At 42.0% G+C, this 19,860-nt stretch overlaps 3 protein-coding genes and 1 long non-coding RNA gene across 8 annotated transcripts; 2 read left to right on the top strand and 2 right to left on the bottom strand.

Annotated features, from left to right (window-relative positions):
* Nucleotides 1-3,072: 3,072 nt before the first annotated feature.
* Nucleotides 3,073-5,246, bottom strand: cnpy4 (canopy FGF signaling regulator 4). The gene is made up of 6 exons (XM_088427221.1): nt 5,032-5,246; nt 4,764-4,890; nt 3,928-4,024; nt 3,725-3,847; nt 3,523-3,640; nt 3,073-3,448 (listed from the first exon to the last, which is right to left on the bottom strand). The coding sequence occupies exons 1-6, from the start codon at nt 5,123-5,125 to the stop codon at nt 3,357-3,359; spliced, it is 651 nt and encodes a 216-aa protein (XP_088283347.1). The 5' UTR covers nt 5,126-5,246; the 3' UTR covers nt 3,073-3,356.
* A 1,264-nt stretch (nt 5,247-6,510) lies between these two features.
* LOC148428613 (calpain-5) lies at nt 6,511-15,423 on the top strand. 2 transcript variants are annotated; one of them, XM_088427197.1, is made up of 13 exons: nt 6,511-6,880; nt 7,036-7,292; nt 8,703-9,112; nt 10,097-10,308; nt 10,386-10,578; nt 11,489-11,664; nt 11,773-11,850; nt 12,702-13,014; nt 13,081-13,203; nt 13,415-13,611; nt 14,146-14,264; nt 14,904-15,040; nt 15,108-15,423. In XM_088427197.1, the coding sequence occupies exons 2-13, from the start codon at nt 7,277-7,279 to the stop codon at nt 15,276-15,278; spliced, it is 2,145 nt and encodes a 714-aa protein (XP_088283323.1). In that variant the 5' UTR covers nt 6,511-6,880; nt 7,036-7,276; the 3' UTR covers nt 15,279-15,423. The 2 variants fall into 2 exon arrangements, with proteins under 2 accessions (XP_088283323.1, XP_088283335.1); XM_088427209.1 differs by having other exon boundaries at nt 6,514-7,292; nt 8,703-8,902; nt 8,981-9,112; nt 15,108-15,422.
* On the bottom strand, nt 14,349-17,079 carry LOC148428612 (uncharacterized). The gene is made up of 2 exons (XR_015867192.1): nt 15,868-17,079; nt 14,349-15,281 (listed from the first exon to the last, which is right to left on the bottom strand). It is a non-coding gene; the product is annotated as an uncharacterized LOC148428612 (long non-coding RNA).
* LOC148428611 (transmembrane protein 272) lies at nt 15,922-19,777 on the top strand. 4 transcript variants are annotated; one of them, XM_088427234.1, is made up of 6 exons: nt 15,922-16,014; nt 17,482-17,544; nt 17,682-17,759; nt 18,653-18,703; nt 18,770-18,976; nt 19,416-19,777. In XM_088427234.1, the coding sequence occupies exons 3-6, from the start codon at nt 17,696-17,698 to the stop codon at nt 19,622-19,624; spliced, it is 531 nt and encodes a 176-aa protein (XP_088283360.1). In that variant the 5' UTR covers nt 15,922-16,014; nt 17,482-17,544; nt 17,682-17,695; the 3' UTR covers nt 19,625-19,777. The 4 variants fall into 4 exon arrangements, with proteins under 4 accessions (XP_088283360.1, XP_088283369.1, XP_088283377.1 ...); XM_088427243.1 differs by having other exon boundaries at nt 15,934-16,050; XM_088427251.1 differs by having other exon boundaries at nt 15,937-16,015; nt 17,477-17,544.
* The last annotated feature ends 83 nt before the right edge of the window (nt 19,778-19,860 follow it).

The raw sequence follows: 19,860 nt of genomic DNA, 5'->3' as shown, positions 1-19,860 counted from the left end.
AAGGAGTGAGCTGCCCAAGCAGGAAAGATAACAGCGTGACGCGTAAGTTTCCCCCAAAATTATGACGTTTTTTTTCTTTTTTTTTGCTCAAATTTACTCATAAAACATATCATAGCAGGGTAACAATATTTTGTTTGCTATTTTTCCGCATTTTGCATGAAACATAATGCATGTCTATTTTGGGAAATTTGCATTCAATTTACTTTAGTGGTTAAATCTTTTTTTTTTTTAAACCGGAAGTAAACCTCACAATTTTTCGAGTTTTCTTAACGCTTTACGTTGCCACCTGAAAATGTTGCCTTCAGGGGCAAACCAATGTTTCAGCTTTTTTTGTGTTTGGTCATGTGACGTTCGCAAGCTGAGCAGTGAATGGTTGTTACTTGAACTTTTGAGAAACTGCCATGTACATTTTAGTCGACAGCAGGTGACAAAATAGCCGCTTGACCAATAAACGAGGTTTGTTGCTTAAATGGAAATTCAACACAAAGATGTTCTTGACATTAATATTTTCTATGCCCATAGCTTTGCAGAATTGATAGAATCGATACTTGAACCGATATCGATTGATACTCAAAGTTGGTATCGGTCCTCTCAATCCCTTTTTAACTCTAGCTACAATCATTTGTATTTTCACTTTTGTTTAAACTGTTTTTGAAAACAGTTTATTCATTTTTACCTATTTTTAATTCCATTTACAGATTTACCCGAGACAGCCCTGTGTTGATTTTCATCTCCATGTTTGCCTCCCCACTTTAGCTATTTGTTTTGTTTAGGTGTTTGTTTGTTTTTTTAATTCAGCCTTGCAAATTGTTGATCTTAAATTAAAAAAAACACACACACACACCTTATGACGTTTAGCTTTTTTTGTGATACTGACACCAGTGTTTACTTGCTGTACAAAATTCTTATGTATCACACATGCACCCTCTGAGGTCTAAACACAGCATTCTGATTAATATTTTGTTTTTGTGGTATGACTATGCTCACCAATCTCAGGGGTCGACCATTTTGTCACTGACTGTCGCCTAAAAATGACATCACATTTAACGTAAAGACCAATCACGCCTAGCTATTTTTCTGTATTTGACTAACAGCCTAGTTATTTTACAATTACTTCACTAGAAAAATAATGGCTCAACAGCGTCCTCTTTCTGTCATGCTGTGCGTATAAGTATCAGAGCTTGATGCAATTAACAAATTTTCATTTTTGTCACTGTGAGGCAGTCGGAAAGTGCTGTGTATTTATCAGCAGCTAATTAGCCAAATATGCTAACGACATTTTTGGGTGGGGCTTTGCTGTGCCTGACTTAAACACTTGTTGAGATAAAAAAAAAAAAAAAAAAAAACACTTGTTGAGATTTAAGCTCCACTAACAATTTGGTAATGTGACATTTACAACCGAGGCGTGATCGTCACCTGTTGTGACGTCTTTTTCAGGCGACAGCCTGTGACAAATTGGCTACCCCGGAAATGAAAAAGAACAAGCAGATTTCGCTACTTTATACACATCGCAGGTATTGTAAAGAACAATTTCGAGTCCTCCTTTTCAATGTTACGTATCACGAAAAAAAACATTTTTTGTGAGGTCATTTTATGATGTATTTACGGGCCTTGTCTTGTTCTCCTCGCATTTTTTTTTTTGCTGCAATTAGCCCTCGTTAGGATAGGAAGCTAATTGTCAGCGTGCACAAGAAGATGGTTTTCAGATGTGAAACAAAGCTGATACAGATGGAAACGTAAAAAGCGGAGGACGGGAGGGAACACTTGATTGGAGCGAAGTTTTCCCCGAGAAAGCTATAAAACTGATTGATGGCTCCCCTGGAGGAATGTTTCCCCAGGTGTTCTTCTTCTTCTTCTTTTTCACGCATGTGCGTGTGTGCACTTAACGAATGCTATGCTTGGATGCGGGACAAGTGCAATATCGACGCAGGACAAACAAGCACAATTCGGATCGCGAAGGCTTTCACGCCATAAACACGATACGAGTTGGAGATTTGTTCGGAAGTCGACGTTGTAGCCTGCAGCAAAACCGCAACATATGAAGAGCATGCGTTTCATTTAGTGCGTCATCAAACAACTATTTATCGTGCGATTGCATGATTGTTTTGTGCGAAATGTCTTTTTTTTATTAAGAAAAATACAGTAGAAATTATGAAGTGTGCCTTTTCCACAAAATAAAATTAATGCATAAAGTTTTCGTATATGTTATTTATTAGTTAGGTCGAACAACTATTTATCGTGCGATTGCATTATTGTTTTGTGCGAAATGTCATGTAAATTGGATTTTTTATAAAGGAAAATACAGTAGAAATTATGAAGTGTACCTTTTCCACAAAATAAAATGATTAGTTAGGTCTTTAAGGCACTATCTGGAATCAAACTAGATATGTCATGTAATTATTTTGATCACGATACATGATAGTTACTGATTTTAATCAGGTAAGCACCCAATCTTCACTCTAGAAACTTGGATAAATTTCGACCGACTTTTCTGGTTGTACAACCGTTTTGTGTTGTTTTGTACAAAACATTTTTTTTTATACACAAAATGACCAAAGTTTGTGGAGATGTTTTGTGAAAAACAAATTCTGAAAGTTCGATCAACTTGGTTCAACTAGTGGGTTGGTCTGTTTTTGACCCATGTTGAGTTTTTTTTTTTTTTTAACCTAAGTGGTTTTTGATATAATTTGTTGTTGTGTAGGGATCATAAGAAACCGCTCTAAATGTTTTTAATCTTGCTGTCCGATTTGATCAATTTAATAAAACACAGAGTAGCAAACAATTTGATTGAAGTTCAAAATTTGACACAATTTGTTCTCATTTTGATCCAACTTTCTTTAGCGCTTGGATATTAAGATCGCACTGGAGGTATGACTTCTATTTAAATGTATGTGTTTTAACAAAAGTTGTAAATCTACTTGAAGTATATTTCATATTTTAAATTGGATATGCCTGTGTGGCCTTTTGAATAACATCGAGGCGACGAAAGTGATTAAATCCAACCAAAGTAATCGCCTTTGAGTCCGTATGCTTGCTTGTGGCGCCCTCCAGCGGCCGATTATGCTAAGTGTTCCGCTCAGCGAATGAAAACAAAAAAAAACAACCGTACATAAACCCAAATGAATGATATAATTTCTTACCAAAATAAAATGCCCAGTAGTTTTTGTTATTTATTTAAAGTATTCAATTTAAAATGTAAAAACTGTACAAATTGCATTTGCATATGTCCTCCATAGACCTGTACACTTGCCAAGAAAAGGTAGTTGCGGGAGCAAGCCATCCTTCAATCGGGGGCGGAGCCTGCACAAAAATACACAGTGACGTGTCGTTTCCACATCATTCAATTGTAATGCGGGTCAAAGTTCGCCAGAAAGCCTTGCGTTTGTGCTGTCCTCCTCTACGCCTCCGCTTGTCCCCGGATCTCCCGTCCACACCTCCTTGAGACATTCTGCACCAGAGAAAACACACACATGAGCGCAGACAGAAGACAAGAAGCAAAGTTTAGTCCACGGCGTATCTGACCTGTCTCGGACGCTCCGAGGACGTGTCTCTCACACAGGTAGTCCTCCAGCTTCTGGTCTTGATGGTGGAAGTACCAAACCTCAACTACTTCCTCGTACTGCTCCAACATGATCTCGCACTGACAAAAAACAGGTGACAGAAGTCACAAAGCTGCTAGTATATGAGATTTGAGTTTTCAAAAGTCCACTGTTTTTTGTCCTACCTGTTTCTTCATATCCGTCACCTCCACAGAGGGCTCGTCCCACAGCTCGTACGGCAGGCCCAAATCCACTTTGACCCCTTTGTGGACCAGGTTCTTCAGCGTACTCATGGTCTGGCTGGCACCCTGCAGCACACGAGAGAGGCGCCGCCGGGAGATCAGCAGGAAGCGCAGGCGGACTTTCGAGGAGGTGATGGCCGCGCGACCTTTGAGTAGCGCAGGCTGCCCGGCCGCTCGGCGTGAACGCTGTACTGCAGGATGCGCTCGCAGATGTTGTCCATGGCCTCCATCAGACGGGTCTCCCTGGAAAAAGCCATGAAAGCTACTTCTCATTGAGTATGTGTGAACATGTTTCCACCTATAATAAGAACTCAATATTTGCTAATTATGCTACATCTTTTTCTGTGATGAGCACAGCAAAGGCTTTTTCAAATGATTCTGATTTGTAGTGATGGCAAAATCGAAACACTGTTTTGGTATGTGGGTATGGTTCGTAACACTGTTCTGAAGTCTGTATCAGAAAGGCGGTGTCACGTGACCGTTCCATTTGGCATTGCATTATTCCCCCAATTGTTACTGATTAAATGTAAGACAAAATTGACAGCCGGAAAAATGTATTTTTTTTTTAGGTGTCCCGTGTTTTTCCTTTTTCGCCTCTTTTCTATATTTTCAAAATAAAAAATAAAGCAAAAAAAAAATCCAACCTAAATATATAGACCACTTAAAGTAAAACCTCATTGGGTGTTCATTCATTATCCTGCACGCCTGAAACTTTTAAAGGCAAAAAAACAAAGTCCAAACCACACGACAATAGAGGACAAAATAATTCTATAATATGTACTTTCCTTACTGGGGCATTGAATATGTAGTTTTACCATTTAGCCACTACATGTCGCTGTGGGAGATGTTTCCAAGGATGATTCACTTTCTGAATCAATCCTTGCAAATTATTCCATCGTTCCATTTTATTCATTTTTGCCATCCCTACTTATAAGACATCATCACGCTGTAGACATTTTGGAACGTGCAAAACGGGACGTACGAGGTGTTATACTTGATGGCTTTTCTTCTCTTGCCAGTGTCCAGTACTTCTCCTACCTCCAGCAATTCCTTGGAACGACTGCTTCTCCGCAGGGCTTCCTGGAGCTCCACGGTGAGAAATTTGCACACTGGAGCACGCAAACAAGCTCGCTTTTTAGAACAACTTCAACTTTAGCGACGACTCATCGAAACGTTATCGATACGATGATGATTTGAGACTACAATACCGCCGCTTAGCGGTGGCGAAATAAACACTGCAACTTTCTCACCTTCACATTTATTCGGCAGTCTCGTGTCGTCGTCTGCTCGAACAAAATGGCCCAAATAAAGCAAATAAAACGCTGCTACAGTGGGAAGTTTCATCGTAGTTGGTAAATGATAGCAAAAGCATCGAATGGTTGGACTACTTCTCCCAGAGCCACATCGGCACTCGAGAGAAAATTGCGCATGCGTACAACGTCGAGCACCTTTCTTCTTCTTGTTTCATTTAACGATGGGTTGCATGCTGTAATAGCGCTTGACCGCCACCTACTGATCATCAACGATAAATGATTGAACTCGAGATGTCACGGTATTTTCATTCGACAAAAATGAAAATATGAAAAACAAATTAGTTTATGTTTATTATTTACGATTGTTGTTATTTTAAGGAATAATTTAATCTCATTTTTTGCTTGATTCCTCCCGAATCTTCTTGTATAATTCTCTTTATTTTGCTCCTCTCCCGCATGTTCCTGCACATAAGGCACACTTCCCATCTCCATGTTTTCCCACTTTAACAAAATGCAATGCAATATCAGTCATCAAAAACGTGTTCCCCGCATACTTCATTCAAAATGAAAATATAATGTGACCCTTTTTGCTAAAATAGTTATTTTTCCCTCACCTTTGTTGCAGTTGACCATTTCAATAAAATATGTTTTCATTATTCAAAGACATTTTGCAATCGTTCAAGTGAAATACTTCGGTACTTTAGGTTTGATTCCGATTCGGCCTCTCTGTGCAGAGTTTGTATGTTTTCCCCATGCCTGCGTGGATTTTCCGCAGGTACTCCGGTTTCCTACGCCACTTCCCCAAGCACGTAAGGATAAGCCCTTAAGAAAATGTACGTATGGGTGGGAAAAAAAAAAGGAACCAAAAAAGTGTTCAATCTCTATTTCGGTTAGTTTTTGGGAACACTATTGACTTTCGGTGCATGTTTATGACTTATAGTTTTACTCATCGCTGATGGGCTTTATATTTGGCAGGGAAGCAGTAAAGCGTGGTATGCCTTCTCTTTCTCATGTGTCAGTGGGCAACACACACACACACACGTTTTTTTCTCTATCTTACTGGGGACATCCCTTTGGCATAATAACTTTGCAAGCCCCTTATCCTGATCTTAACCTTCACAAAAGATTGCCGAACCCTTACCCTAGGCCTCGATCAAAAATGACAAAGCTATACTCTAAAAGCAAGTCTTGAACCTCAAAAAGAGGTCTGAACCTGTGGGGTTCCACCAAAATGGGCCCCACAGGTGTAAGAGGTACCCACAAAGACAGCAAAATACAGAATTTACTCCCAACCACTTTAGCAATAAGTGAATAAATAAATAAATTAAAAAAAACAAGGGCACATGCACACGTTTTTTTCCATCATAGTGGGGACATCCCATTGACATAATGCATTTCCCAAGTCATCACAACAAGTCACCTAACCCTTACACTAACCCCAACCAAAGACCAAAACAAACCTAGACTCCAAATGCAAATCTCAATGCTCAAAAAGTGGTCTGAACTTGTGGGGACCAACAAAATAGTCCAAGAGATCCCCACAAAGACGGCAAAAACTTGAATTCGATCCCCACCTTGCAGCAGAAACCAAGGGCACACACATACACGCAGAATGGAAACTGATACCCAGGGAGTGGCCGGGGAGACCCTCAGCGCAAGAACCAGCAAACAGATCAAACAGAAGAAGATTTTCTGTGTAATGTTCACGGCGGCCCTTGTGCGATGGCTCCATGTGAGTGGGAAAACAGGATCGAATCTGACCTAAATTAGAAGAGCAGAAGCAGCAGTAAGTGATACACGCTCACGCACGCCGCGTCTGCTGGAAAAGTCATTACGCCGCACGCAGGTGAGCCAGCTTCCAGTTCATCTCCAGTGTGCGAAACTCAAGCGTTTCTTATGTAATTGTAGCTCGTTGCTTCTCGCCGTCAACGTGCGTCGTCACCTCGTGTGTTGACTCCATTGTGTGTGTGTGTGTGTTTGCGTGTGTGTTTGTTGGTGCAGATGGATAGAGTTACACCGCAGTCACCAACAGCCCGCGCCCGCTCGCCATCCACATAAAGACGGTCACGTTGTCTCTCACACCTTCATCCCGGCAGTAACGCCTTTACCGTTCAGGTGCTAAACGCACATTTCCATGTGACGCAGGTGCAGATCCGGCTTGGAAACATGGCAGGAAAAAGGAGACAGACTGCACAACCGCAAGAGAAGCGGAGGACGAATTAGGCCATCCGAGGAAGCGTTTATGTTTTCCCCTGAAGGTAAAGAAATTTGCTTATTTCAATCAGTTTAGCCTTCAGATATGAGTGCGTTGTTTTCAAGTTTTTGGATGCCACTCCCGCTTGAGGTTTCAATTCAAACACAAAACGAAAAGAAATATTTCAAATACAACGGCTTAGCTTTTGCCGTGTGAAGTGTAATTGCGCATACAAGGCAGCAGGTGGTGCAGTGGTACTCTCATTGTCGAAGTTTGTGGCGTTATTAACTTTTTAACTTTTTCCTTGCCGGCGACAAGAATTATCATGGAAAATATTTGTTGTCTGCCAGTGACTGTTTTTTTTTTTAATATATGACACTCATGGCCAGTGCTCTTAATTTTAAGCTTTTTGAGCACTGTAGTAAATAAGTGTGACCATTAGATGGGAGTGTTGCAACAGCGGGTTGCCTTTTCTTGGCACCGAAAGAGTTAAATTGGGCTCAACAATAGGTATTTAAATCACATTATTCATAAATGTTATTTAAAGAAAAATAGCAAAATATTTTCTGTGTTTTGCTAAGGTTAAAATATTTCATATATTGGTGCTCCTGTGTTAATCTCCCACATCAATTGACCACGTTTATTATTATTTATTGAATTATCATATTTTCAACATCAAGTGGTTCAACTGGTCAAAAAAGTTTCTTGTGTAGATAAAGATTCACCTTTCGTTTTTCTGCACTTTGATGCGCTTAAGGTTTTTTCGGCTTCAGACTAACATGTAACCTGTAGAAACCCTGTTAAAAGTAAATATTTGTTGAAATTTGATTTATTTTGCTTTTTTTTTGTTTTGTTAATGTTAAAAGTGATACAATTTTGGGTATACCTATACGATTTTTATCGATAATGATCTTATTTATAGTCACTGCGGTGAGTGGGAGGGCGGTCAAAATGCAGACACATGTACAGTACAAAAAAAATATAATCATAGACCTAAATGAGGTTCTTATCCTCTATGATAAATAATTGAATCCCTTTTTAAGGCTGTGACAGATACAGTTCATTTCTCTTTTCAAATCAAGAGCAGATTAATTGGAACATGAAGCAACTAATTGTTAAATTGTGTTACTGCGACTACTTTGAAAAACTTCCTCTGCCTTTATTTTGTCATGCCTTGTTGCCTAACGCTAACCCTTAGGCGATGTAGCCAGAAATAAAACAGACGATGTTACATGATTTATAAGAATAATTTTCAAGCAAACTTTATCTTGTATCACCAAAAGTCCTCCAGCTTAATGCTTGCATGTAGTAGTACATTGTAACAGATAGTTAGCAGGGGGGTACATCATTGAAAAAAGGTTGAGAACCCCGGCCGGCTCCATGAAAATGCAGAAGATTAAAGCATCTTACTGCATTACAGTAATCGGAGAAGAAGAAGTAGCGGAACTAATATTTGCCTTTGTTTGCTTTATAGGAAGGCCGATTAGGTTTTCCTCAATCTCCATGAGTATGACAGAGCGAGTGAGTGACTTCCAAGGTCAAAACTTCCACAAGCTCCGGCGGGCTTGCCTCCGCCGCGGCGCCCTCTTCAAGGACCCCGAGTTCCCGGCCTGCGCCCAGGCGCTCTTCTACAAGAGGGCGCCACCACCTGGAGTGACCTGGAAGAGGCCGAGGGTGAGGATGAGGATGGCTTCTTTTGGGGTGCAAGGTCGCTTTGCGAGGTTCACTGAAGGCCGCGTCCTTCCGCCTCAGGAGATTTGCAAGGACCCGCGTCTGTTCGTTGACGGCATCAGCACGCGTGACCTGCATCAGGGCAGTCTGGGTAACTGCTGGATGGTGGCCGCCATTTCCTGCCTGGCGTCGGAGCCCACCTTGTGGAAAAAGGTACTTTATCTGAAAAAGGTTATCCATCCATCCATCCATCCATCCATCCATCCATCCATCCATCCATCCATCCATCCATCCATCCATCCATCCATCTTGTATGTTGCTAGCTAGTTTGTTATGTAGCTATATAGCTAGGCAGCGCTCCTTGCTTCCATAACTACGTGCTAGCTAGTTAGCTAATTTTGTAGGTAGCTTGTTTGCTAATTATCCAATGACCAGATTGTGTAGCTAGGTAATGTAGCTATCCGGCTTGGTCTTTATCTAGTTAGCCAGCTCTCCTAGCTTCCACAGCTACATGTTAGCTTGCTAGTTTTGTAGATAGCTAGTTTTATCAATCCATCAAACTCTTTTTTTTTTTCTGTGTATCTCTCCAGTTATGTAGTTTGCTTGTTAGTTATGTGGCTAGATATCAATGTAATGTAGCTATCAAGCAAGCCAAATCTCTAATATCTAGCCTCTACAATTATATACTAGCTAGCTAATTAAGTATGTCGGTAGCTAGTTATCAGTTATTTAGGTAGTTAGTTTGCTCACTATCAATCAGTCTGTTGTAACTAGTAATGTAGCTTGCTAGTTAGTTATGTCTAGTTAGTTGTGTTGCTAGCTAGCTAGGTAATGTAGCTATCTAGCTAGCCAGCTCTCTCTATCTGTCTTGCTTCCACAACTGCATTGTAACAGCTCGTTATATAGGTAAGTAGCGTGCTAATTATCTGTCTGTCTGTCTATTTATTTGTCCAGCGAGTTACGTAACTTGCTAGCCAGTTATTTAGCTAACTAGCTAGCCAGCTCTTTCTTATCCAGCTTTCACAACCACATACTAGCTAGCTAATAGTCATAAGTTGGTTTGCTAATTTATGTATCTTGCTGTCCATTTGTAGATAGAGATAACGTACATACTGTTGTAGGTCATGTAGAGGTCAGCGCTTCTGCTAGGTTATAGGCCACTCCTCCAAAATGATCGCTTGCACTCCCCCCGCCAAGGTCATCCCCGACCACGTGGACCAGGAATGGAACCCCAAGCGCCCAAATTTGTACGCGGGGATCTTCCATTTTCGCTTCTGGCGCTTCGGCCGCTGGATGGACGTGGTTGTGGACGACCGTCTGCCCGTGAGCGGCGAAGGAGTTCTGCTCTTCTGTCGTTCGGCCACGCCCAGAGAATTCTGGAGCGCCCTGCTGGAGAAGGCCTACGCCAAGTTGGTCGCCCCGCCTCCTCTCTCCACGGCGGGCCGATGTGGGGTGATGTGAATGCGGCCGGCCGTCCCCCCCGCAGGCTAAACGGCTGCTACGAGGCCTTGGAGGGAGGAAACACCGCCGAGGCTCTCATCGACTTCACCGGGGGGGTTTCGGAGCCCCTCGGCCTGAACCGCGAGACCCTCGGCCTGCGCGGCGAGCAGAGGAAGGCTCTCTTCCAGACCTTGGCCAAAGCCCACGAACACAAAGCCCTCATCACCTGTTCTATTCGGGTAACTGACAAACACTCTGTGATTGCTACCAGGAACACAGCTAAAGATAGAAGAATAGATAAAAGTATCTTAGCATACGGATAAAAGAAGTGTGTACCAAATGATATTTTTCTCATTTGAAACATTTCCAATTTTCCCACAATTTTTCACTCTTAAATTTTTCATTGAATCCTACTGTATCATTCAAGTTGACACATTCAAATCCTTCAAAAGTCTAAACCACCACGTAAAACCTAATTTCATACCATTTTGTATTATTGAATATAATTCTGTATATTTATTCCACATCATTCTAAGTATTTGAATATCATGCCACGCTTTTCACTTTGTAACGCATTTGGTAGGTAAACCATTCCACATCATTTCAAAGCATTCCATCATATTCAACATCATTTATATTATTGAATATTATTCCATATCTTTGGATGTCTTTCGATATCATCCAACACATTTTCACCAATAACTTTCTGGATAGGTAAACCATTCCACATCATTTCAAAGCATTCTATAATATTCAAGATCATTTATATTATTGAATATTATTCCATATCATTGGATATCTTTTGATATCATCCAACACATTTTCACCAATATCTTTCCACACCATTTAATACATCCCATGTTATTCAAAATTATTCCTTGTCATTGAATATCATTCCAAATCATTGAATATCTTTCAATAATTTGCAAAACATTTTCACCTGTACCGTTCCACTTCATTTAAAACCATCCCATGTCATTCAATATAATTCCATGTCATTCCATATTTTACAATATCATCCAACATCATTCCACTTTTTTATGTACAATAATACATTTTAACCTATACGTTCCACGTTATTTGATACTATTCCATGTTGACTGTCCACTTTTATATCATATAAGAGGTCTATTTTTGTGTTGTTGCAAGCCTTCTGAAGGCGAGACGGTGGAGTCAGTGATGGAGTGTGGACTTGTGCGGGGACATGCCTACGGAGTGACCGCGGTGAGGAAAGTGTGGCAGGGAAGCGGAACGTCTCGACTCTTCTTGGTGCGCATGAGGAACCCGTGGGGCACCACCGATTGGACGGGTGCCTGGAGTCAGCGGTGAGGGGCCCACCGGAATATTTTCCTCATGCCTTTTCTGACGTTAACAAGAAATATATTTTTCACATCCTCTGCAACTCGTGTGATTGTGACTTTTTCGCTGTGCAGGTCACAGGAGTGGCAGCAGATGAGCCGCGCAGAGAGGGAGAAGATGGGACTCGTAGTTCGGGATGTGGGCGAGTTCTGGTAGTTATTGTTTGTTTGTCTTCCCCTGCGGTACACGTTGTACAAATGATTACTGACTTCAGGGTCCTCATTGGCAGTGGCAGCTCAGAATTTTTTCATAGGGGTGGCCAGAGGGGGCTGCTTTAAACGTTTGGGGTGGCGCAAGAAAACAAAATATTGCCTTCTCTAACCGGAGCACTCGGCTGCATACCCTGCCACTCTTAATTAAATCAGCTGGAGACATCATAATTTTTACACGATTCACTCCGTTTTAGTAATATTCCTGTGTGTGAAGAAGGATGGACTCGGACGGCGGTTCGGTCTGCTCGCTTCTTTTACTGAAAATAATTCTGTTAAAACCTCAGCTAACACGAGCTGCTGTTGGCTGCACCTGCTGCTAACATTTGCCCCCTGGCTCGTACCGTTATGGTCATTTTTGATTGCAGCGGAAATTAAAAAAAAAAAAAAAAACTCTACTTATGTGGCTGACGGACCAATCTTCCTTGAATGGTATCGAATACAAAAAACTAAATTTTTAGGTTAACGTTTATAGGACGCACCCATACTTTTGGCCTTCAATTTTGCGGAAAAAGTGTGTCTGATATGTGGGGAATTACGGTAACCACTATATGGCTCTTCAGGAGCTAGAATATTTACATTAAAAAAAGAAAACTACTGGAGAAAAAGTTTTCTAATCTATCCAAGCCAGTGCGGTGGCTCTGTGGCGCCTCCTTGTGGTGCTGCCGCATTGAAAGGAGGGCCAAAAATGAACAACTTCGCACCATTCTAATTGTGATACTCATGAGTCGTGAGACCAAAATTCTGCACTTACATCTTGTTTGGTGTGGACGTGGATCCTGTCGTTGGTCCAGGATGGACTTTGAGGACTTCTGCGCCTACTTCACGGATGTGGTGGTGTGCCGCCTGGTAGAGAGGTCCCTCCTGTGGCCCAACTCCCACTGGAGAGAGGCGCGCTGCTACGGGGAGTGGGCTCCGGCGCCCGCTCGTCCCAGCCGGCCTCCGTCGGCCGTCTGCGTGCTGAGTAGGAAGAAGGGCCGCGAAGATCCGGTCAAGGAGCCAAGGTGCGAGGACGACGGGAATGCCGGTTGCCAGGTCCAGATGGACAAGAGGAGCCGATGCGGAGGATGTTTCAACCACAAGGACACCTTCCTGCACAATCCACAAGTAAAGCGGCTCTGAATGTTTCATTCATGAACAAGCTGGAAATGGAACTTGGCCTTCCTCGTCCAGTTCATGTTCGAAGTGCAAGACCGCGAGGAGGAGATGCTCGTGTGTCTGCAGCAGGAGGACCAGAGGATCCGGAGGAAGGATGGCGGCGGAGACAACCTGCCCATCGGTTTTGAGATACTCAAGGTTAGCTTGCCAACAGAAGTGAAACGTCTTGTGCAAAGCTCCAAAAACAGTGGACCCTTCATGATAGTGCCCCCTTAAAGTTGTTCATGAAGCCATGACAGGAACAGTTCATTCCTTTTCAAACTAAGAGCAAATTAATTGGAACATAAATCACTCTAGGATGGCACATCTCTCTGTTTTGCCTTCTTTTTTTTTGTGTCACTTGGAAAAGGTGGAGGAGAACCGCTGCAGCCGGGTGCAGCGCGTGACGGTGCAGGCGGCCAGCTCCGTCTATATGGATTCCCGCAGCATCACGCTGAAGGCCGCTCTAGCGCCGGGCCGCTACGTGGTGCTGCCCACCACCTACCTGCCGGGAGCCAGCGGTCGCTTCCTCCTGCGCCTCTTCTCGCATTCACGCATCCAACTCAGGTGAGAGGTTTCACTCATGTTTTGCATGTGTTCAAGTTTGAAGCTAATGGCGTTTTCCAGGATGTGTTAGCATTAAGCTAGCTATCGGGTTCAAGCAACTTAGAGCAATTAATAAACAACAAACCAGAAGGAAGACAACTAGTTTTTATTCACGAGGAGGGCGAACGGAGACGTTGCCCTTAAGAGTTGGGGGGCACATATGGCAACAATGCAAACAATTAGTTTGCGATCGATCGTGGGGGGTGTAGGTGCAAGTCCATAATGTGATCTTCTTTCCCAGGAACAAAACCCCATTCTGTTCTGTCCATGGAGACGTGGCGTCACCTCACACGTTCTTCACACACAACTCCAACAGAAAATATCCATGTTTACCAATATACATCTTGCAAAAACAAATATGGGATAACCTATCTACAAATATTCTAACACGAGCAAACCAAATAAAACAAAAATCTAGTTGATTGAACCTAAATCCAGTCATGTGACCCCTCCTACCTCCTCCGCCTTTCAGTAAATTCTTCCTCTCTCCTCCAGGGAACTGAAGGACGATTTGCCGGCTCCCTCCGTGTTCCAGTGCTTTCTACCTCAGCCCACCATGGTGACCACTGTCCACCTTCGGAGGGCGACGGGACTATGCCCCCCCAAACAGACGGGTAGCTCTGCTCGCTTCTCCTAAAACAACCAATTCACTGAAGCCTGGAGATACGAGCCACCGGACTTAAAAATGTCCTAAGATATGAGCCATCATTCGTCCATTTTATTCCCTCGACACAGAGACTTAACTCACCTCACAGGAAGCGCCAGTTAAATGGAAACAAAAACAAGTCTCTAGAAGCTAAATACGTGTAGAGATACAACAGCAAATGTAGTTCTGAAGTTCATAAATCAGACATAGATGACGCAGTACTGTTTTGTCTTTTACTGATTTTCAATGTGACTAAGACAAATTTAATGCCCATTCGTATTTTGGATGACAGCATATTTTGCTTTTCAATTTAAGAGCAAATGAATTGGAACAGGAATGAACTCACTGCTAAATTAAATTACCCTGCAAAACGTTGAATATTTTTACTTTAAGTTTAATAAGGGTGGGAATTATCATTCGCGACAGGATTTTGTCCTAGACCAGCAGTTCTGAAATGGGGGTTTGTGAGATTACAACAGAGTTTCTGCAGGTATTAAAAAAATCTAATTGAATGCTTCTTTCTGCCATGAAATAGCCGTGTTTTCAAATTAAGAGCAAATAAATTGGAACACAAGCAGTCTCTGAAATGGGATGTTATGTCCTCCAGCTCCAGATGTTTACGCCGTCATCCGGTGCGAGAGCGCCGCCGTTAGGTCCCAGGTGTTCAAAGCCGAAGCCGATCCGGATTTCCGCCTGAGAGCCATCTTTTACAGGCGATACCCGGAGGCGCACATCTCCGTGGAGGTTTGACATCTCGCGCATCGGGCATAGGATGCTTGCGTTTGTTTGAGTCCCAGTGTGTTGTGTCCAGCTATGGAGCAGAGGCCTGCTGTGGGACTCCATCTTGGGCCACGCCCGACTCCGTACCACGGCGACCGACCACAATCGAGAGCACGCCATGGAGCTACGAGGCGGGCGTCCCGCTTCGGGAGCCCGCGTCTGCCTCGAGACCTCGTCCAGCGTCTGCCTGACTGACTTGTAGCCGCTGGTAACGGGAAGCGTGTTCTGCTCAATATTCCAATGCCAAATGCTTGAAATTGCTGTACGTTTGTTATTTTTAAAATGTTTTCTTTTCATGTGTCAATTTGCAATTATACAAAAAATGTCTTCCGTATAAATACTGATACTCCATCAAAGCATGTTTTGTGTGTTTCTGTCCATCATTTGATTGAATTGGTGGGTTATTGGAGTACTTTAGCCCCCTCCTGCCAGTAAGTGTTCAAATAGAGAGCAAATGAATTGGAACATAAAGCTACTTATTGCCAAATTGTGTTATCTTGACCCTTATGCACAACAATTTATTTTGTAACATTTTTGTATGAGATGTGTGGAGGCACATAAAGGCGCTATATATATATATATATATATATATATATATATATATATATATATATATATATACATACAGAAGAATAATTAATTGATTAATAGACGTCAAAGATCCATTTTTACTGGGCTGGCAGTGGATAAATTCAAATCTTTACTGAAATAACTTTAAACTGGATAGAATTTGTATCATTATTTGAAATATTTCCTCAATCTTGTTTGTTAATAATTATGAGGAGCCCTACCTTCATTATTAGGTCACCTGACAACAAACGACCCGCCCTCGCTGACGTCATCAAGTGACGCCCAGTCACCGACGCGCAAAGGCAAACTGAAGAGTGGTGATTGCGCAAGTCGTCCCACGCGAACCCTGCGCGAGGTCCCGTCGTCAGGTGAGAGGAAAAGACCCGCTTCATCCACCTGCACAGGTGGGACGTAAAAATGGCGATTGTTGTACGTTTGGGGGACAAACCGGAAGTTTACCGCTGAAAGTTTCGGGTCATGGGCGAGGTTTGCTTCTTGTCACTCTTGTGCAATGGCAGAGTTAAAACCTGTTTTGGATGGCGATCATATTTTACGTTGCTTATTATTTCCACTGCAAATTTGCCTGATGCGCTGTTGCGGAAAAAAACAAACGAAAACAAAAGATATTTTCAGCCTTGTTTAGAGACAGGATTAAAACCGGTTTTGTGCTTGTAGGTTTTACGTTGTTGACTTGAATTCGCTGTAATGGGCTGGTGAAAAAAAAAATATTATATCCACCCAAAAAAAAAAAAAAAGTGTTTTTGCTGTCACGGCTATTTGTTGCGTCGTAAACGAAGTTGTCAGCGAATATGTTGCCACAGAATGCGGGAGCGTACCTGCAATTTTGGTCAAACTGGCTCGGCTGGGAATGTCATCCGACTGCTTTCATCTTTTATCTTCTCCATAGATTCAAATATCACCGCAGGTGTTTGACTTGTCTCGTGGTTGTTCGGAGTTACACGCAAAGTTACTATTTATTTATGTATTTATAGTCCGAAACGGGACTATTTTATTAAGGTCCCTGTAATAAAAAATAAAAAAGTCAGTCTTTATTTCAACCAGAACCAACGGAACCATTTATTATTGAAAAAAATATGAATGCAACACCTAATTATAAATGTAATGAAATTTCCACGAAATCAATCGGCAAATGCAAACCGAGATATTCATAAATTCAAATTGCACACGTACTCCTCTTTTAAATGGTGTGTACTACATGGAGGGAGCTAAAAAATGGACGAATTTGAATGTTGGCAAATCAAAATTGAAATTTTCACGAAATCAATCGGCAAATGCAAACCGAGATATTCATAAATTCAAATTGCACACGTACTCCTCTTTTAAATGGCATGTACTACATGGAGGGAGCTCAAAAATGGACGAATTTGAATGTTGGCAAATCAAAATTGCTAATTTGGCAACCTATCTATCTATCTATCGTTCACATAGTTTGCTAGCAACGGATCTATAACTATCTGTCTATGCTAGTTATTTAAATATCAATCTATCTATCTATCTATCTATCTATCTATCTATCTATCTATCTATCTATCTATCTATCTATCTATCTATCTATCTCTATTTGTGTCTGTCTGTAAATAATCGTACTTACAGTAGCTAGCTAGGCATTGTATTTAGCTAGCTAGATATTTAGAATCTATCTATGTTTTGTTAGCTTAATAGCATCTATCTATCTATCTATCTATCTATCTATCTATCTATCTATCTATCTATCTATCTATCTATCTATCTATCTATCTATCTATCTATCTATCTATCTATCTATCTATCTATCTATCTATAATGAACACAATTGTCGTTTGTTTGATGCGCAGTCTGCGTTGCATCACCGTGCACAGGTGGGCAATTGCGTCATCGCCTCAGGTAGCATTGATTTGGTAAGTAGAGCAAAATTTCTTTTCATATTTCAATTCAGCGTCTTTTCCGGCTTTCACATTGAAGGCATGCTCTGCGAATGAAGAGAATGGACTGGTAGGGGTTTAACTGTTAAAATGTCCGATTTTTCTTCGAGTAGGTTTGCAGGTCATCATGTCTGACAGCGTCCCCATGCGCATCCTCCGCAATATTCCCCAACCGTCAACACCCGTTCTAGGTGAGCTCCCTTAACCCTTGTGCAGTATTTGAACCATTTTCCGTTTACACATCATTCTGATGGTATTTTATCGAAGGCACTCCTGCTAGTGTGAAAACTAATGGTTGTGCCATGTTCAGCTTTCACGTTGTCACCTTCTGGGTGAAATTTCAGCTCCCTAGTGTCTATTTTGAACATTTTGGGGACAAATTCTTCCATATCGTTCTTGCAGGGTTTTTTTAGCCAAGGGATAGAACACTCTTGGGAGTGTGATAAGCAAGTGGTGGTGCCAAGTTTAACTTGGACATGTTCTCACCATTTGGCTGAAATTTCAGCTTCCTAGTGTCTAACTTTTTAACACCATTCTTATTGTATTTTAGGGGAGGGATGGCACACTCCTGCGAGTGTGGTAACTAAAAGTTCGTGCCATGTTTAACTTTGATATGTTGTCAAGATCTGGGTGAAATTTCAGCACCCTAGCGTGATTGTTTCTTTTTCCCCTTTTTTGTCTCTTCCACCCACATCATTCTGGCAGTATTTTAGCTAAGGGATGGCACCTGCCTGGTAGTGTAACTAAGTGGTTGTGCCATGTTCAACTTTATGTTCTCAACATTTGGGTGAAATTTCATCTTCCTAATGTTTTAAGGTTTTTTTTTAGTCTCTTCCACATCATTCTCACAGTATGTTAGCCAAGGGATGGCACACTCCTCACCGTCCGTGTGAAATTTCAGCTCCCGAGTGTTTTTGGGTGTCATTCAACATCGTTCTGGCAGTATTTTAATAACCAAGCGGTGTCACCATATGGCTGAAATTTCAGCTCCCTAGTGTCTTACCTTTTTTGAGTCCGATATTTCCACATCAGTCTAGCCAGGAGATGGCGCACTCACCATCTTGGAACTATTCTTTGTCCCCAGTGTCCATCAAAGTGCTCTTGTGCATCATCCCAATCGCTCAGATCGCAATGGGTGAGTCATACACGAGTAACATTCGAGACTTCAATGGATTTCCAAGTAAACGAAAGTTGACGTCAGGCGCGGAGCACCTGGACGACTGCCCCCGCCAGCGCTACATTCCCATCTACCTGATCGTGATGGGCGTCTTCTTCATCCTGCTGGTGGTCTCGATTTGTCTGCCTTGCGCCCGGCAACCCAAAGACGACCCCCCCAACCTGATTTGCCGTGTCACCCTGAGCTGCAACGGGCTGTTGGCGGCGTTCCTCGTGGCCTGGTTCATCGCTGGTGAGCGCCCGAAAAACTCGTTTTAAAGATTGAATGTTTTTTTTCTAGACAAAATGTATCTGTGCTCACCTGTTAGCAGTCACGATTAGCATTAGCCCGTTTGCGCTAACCTGTTAGCAATCGCGATTAGCATTAGCCTGTTTGTTTACATGCTAACCTGTTAGCAATCATTAGCATTAGCCTGTTGGTGATTACATCCTTTTTCTTGACAAGTAGACTGCCCCCACTGGTTAAAATGAAAACCTAATTACAATGCTAACCTGTTAGCAATCACGATTAGCATTAGCCTGTTTACCTTTTTTTTTCTCTTTTCTAGGCAGGTTTATACCAATCATTTAAAAACCATTATGCTTTACCCCCCCACTGGTTAAAATGTGAACATCTTTGTTGACTGATTAGCAATAAAATCCAAAATGAGCGTCTTTTCTTTTTCATGTAGGTAACGTGTGGATCTACTCGATATACAAGCCCAACTACCACAAGAACCTGACAGATTCTGAACCGTACTGCGACAAAAGCCTCTACCTGTTTGCCTTCTGGACCACGACGCTGTTCTACATCGTGGTTGGGCTCTTTGTGGGCGTCGGCTTCCTGGTCCTGGTTTGCCTCTACATGTGTGGCCAGGCCGACCCCGATGACTACATCTAGAACGTTCGCTTGGTAACGCCACCTTTGAAAGCTTTTTTCACCCTAATGAATTCGATGACTTTTAGCTTTTATTATTCCAATTATTTTGTTCTTACTTTGAAATTAAATAGCTATATTGTCGTTAACTAAAATAAACATTTTTTCAAAACAAAACACGTATACAGGCTATTTTCAATGGATATATTTATTACTTGTACATTCATTATGTACTTAAATGGGTCGCTTTAACCAGAACA

The sequence above is a fragment of the Hippichthys cyanospilos genome, chromosome 1 (genome assembly GCF_059441005.1).
Source record: "Hippichthys cyanospilos isolate Australia breed blue-spotted pipefish chromosome 1, RoL_Hcya_1.0, whole genome shotgun sequence".
Classification (NCBI taxonomy): domain Eukaryota; kingdom Metazoa; phylum Chordata; class Actinopteri; order Syngnathiformes; family Syngnathidae; genus Hippichthys; species Hippichthys cyanospilos.
Note: the sequence above shows the minus strand (reverse complement) of the source record. Positions and strands in the feature narration are given on the sequence as shown.

Bases quoted from the DNA above. Each gene is read 5' to 3' on its own strand.
- cnpy4 (XM_088427221.1), bottom strand. From the start codon at position 5,125: ATGAAACTTCCCACTGTAGCAGCGTTTTATTTGCTTTATTTGGGCCAT. The intron at 3,848-3,927 runs GTCGCGCGGCCA...CGTGTGCTGCAG, and splicing joins GCAGCCTGCGCTACTCAAAG to GGTGCCAGCCAGACCATGAG. The intron at 3,449-3,522 runs GTCAGATACGCC...TCTCTGGTGCAG, and splicing joins CCTCGGAGCGTCCGAGACAG to AATGTCTCAAGGAGGTGTGG.
- LOC148428613 (XM_088427197.1), top strand. The intron at 11,851-12,701 runs GTAGTTATTGTT...TCGTTGGTCCAG, and splicing joins CGGGATGTGGGCGAGTTCTG to GATGGACTTTGAGGACTTCT. The intron at 13,015-13,080 runs GTAAAGCGGCTC...TTCCTCGTCCAG, and splicing joins CCTTCCTGCACAATCCACAA to TTCATGTTCGAAGTGCAAGA.
- LOC148428611 (XM_088427234.1), top strand. From the start codon at position 17,696: ATGTCTGACAGCGTCCCCATGCGCATCCTCCGCAATATTCCCCAACCG. The intron at 18,704-18,769 runs GTGAGTCATACA...AGTTGACGTCAG, and splicing joins AATCGCTCAGATCGCAATGG to GCGCGGAGCACCTGGACGAC. The intron at 18,977-19,415 runs GTGAGCGCCCGA...TTTTTCATGTAG, and splicing joins CGTGGCCTGGTTCATCGCTG to GTAACGTGTGGATCTACTCG.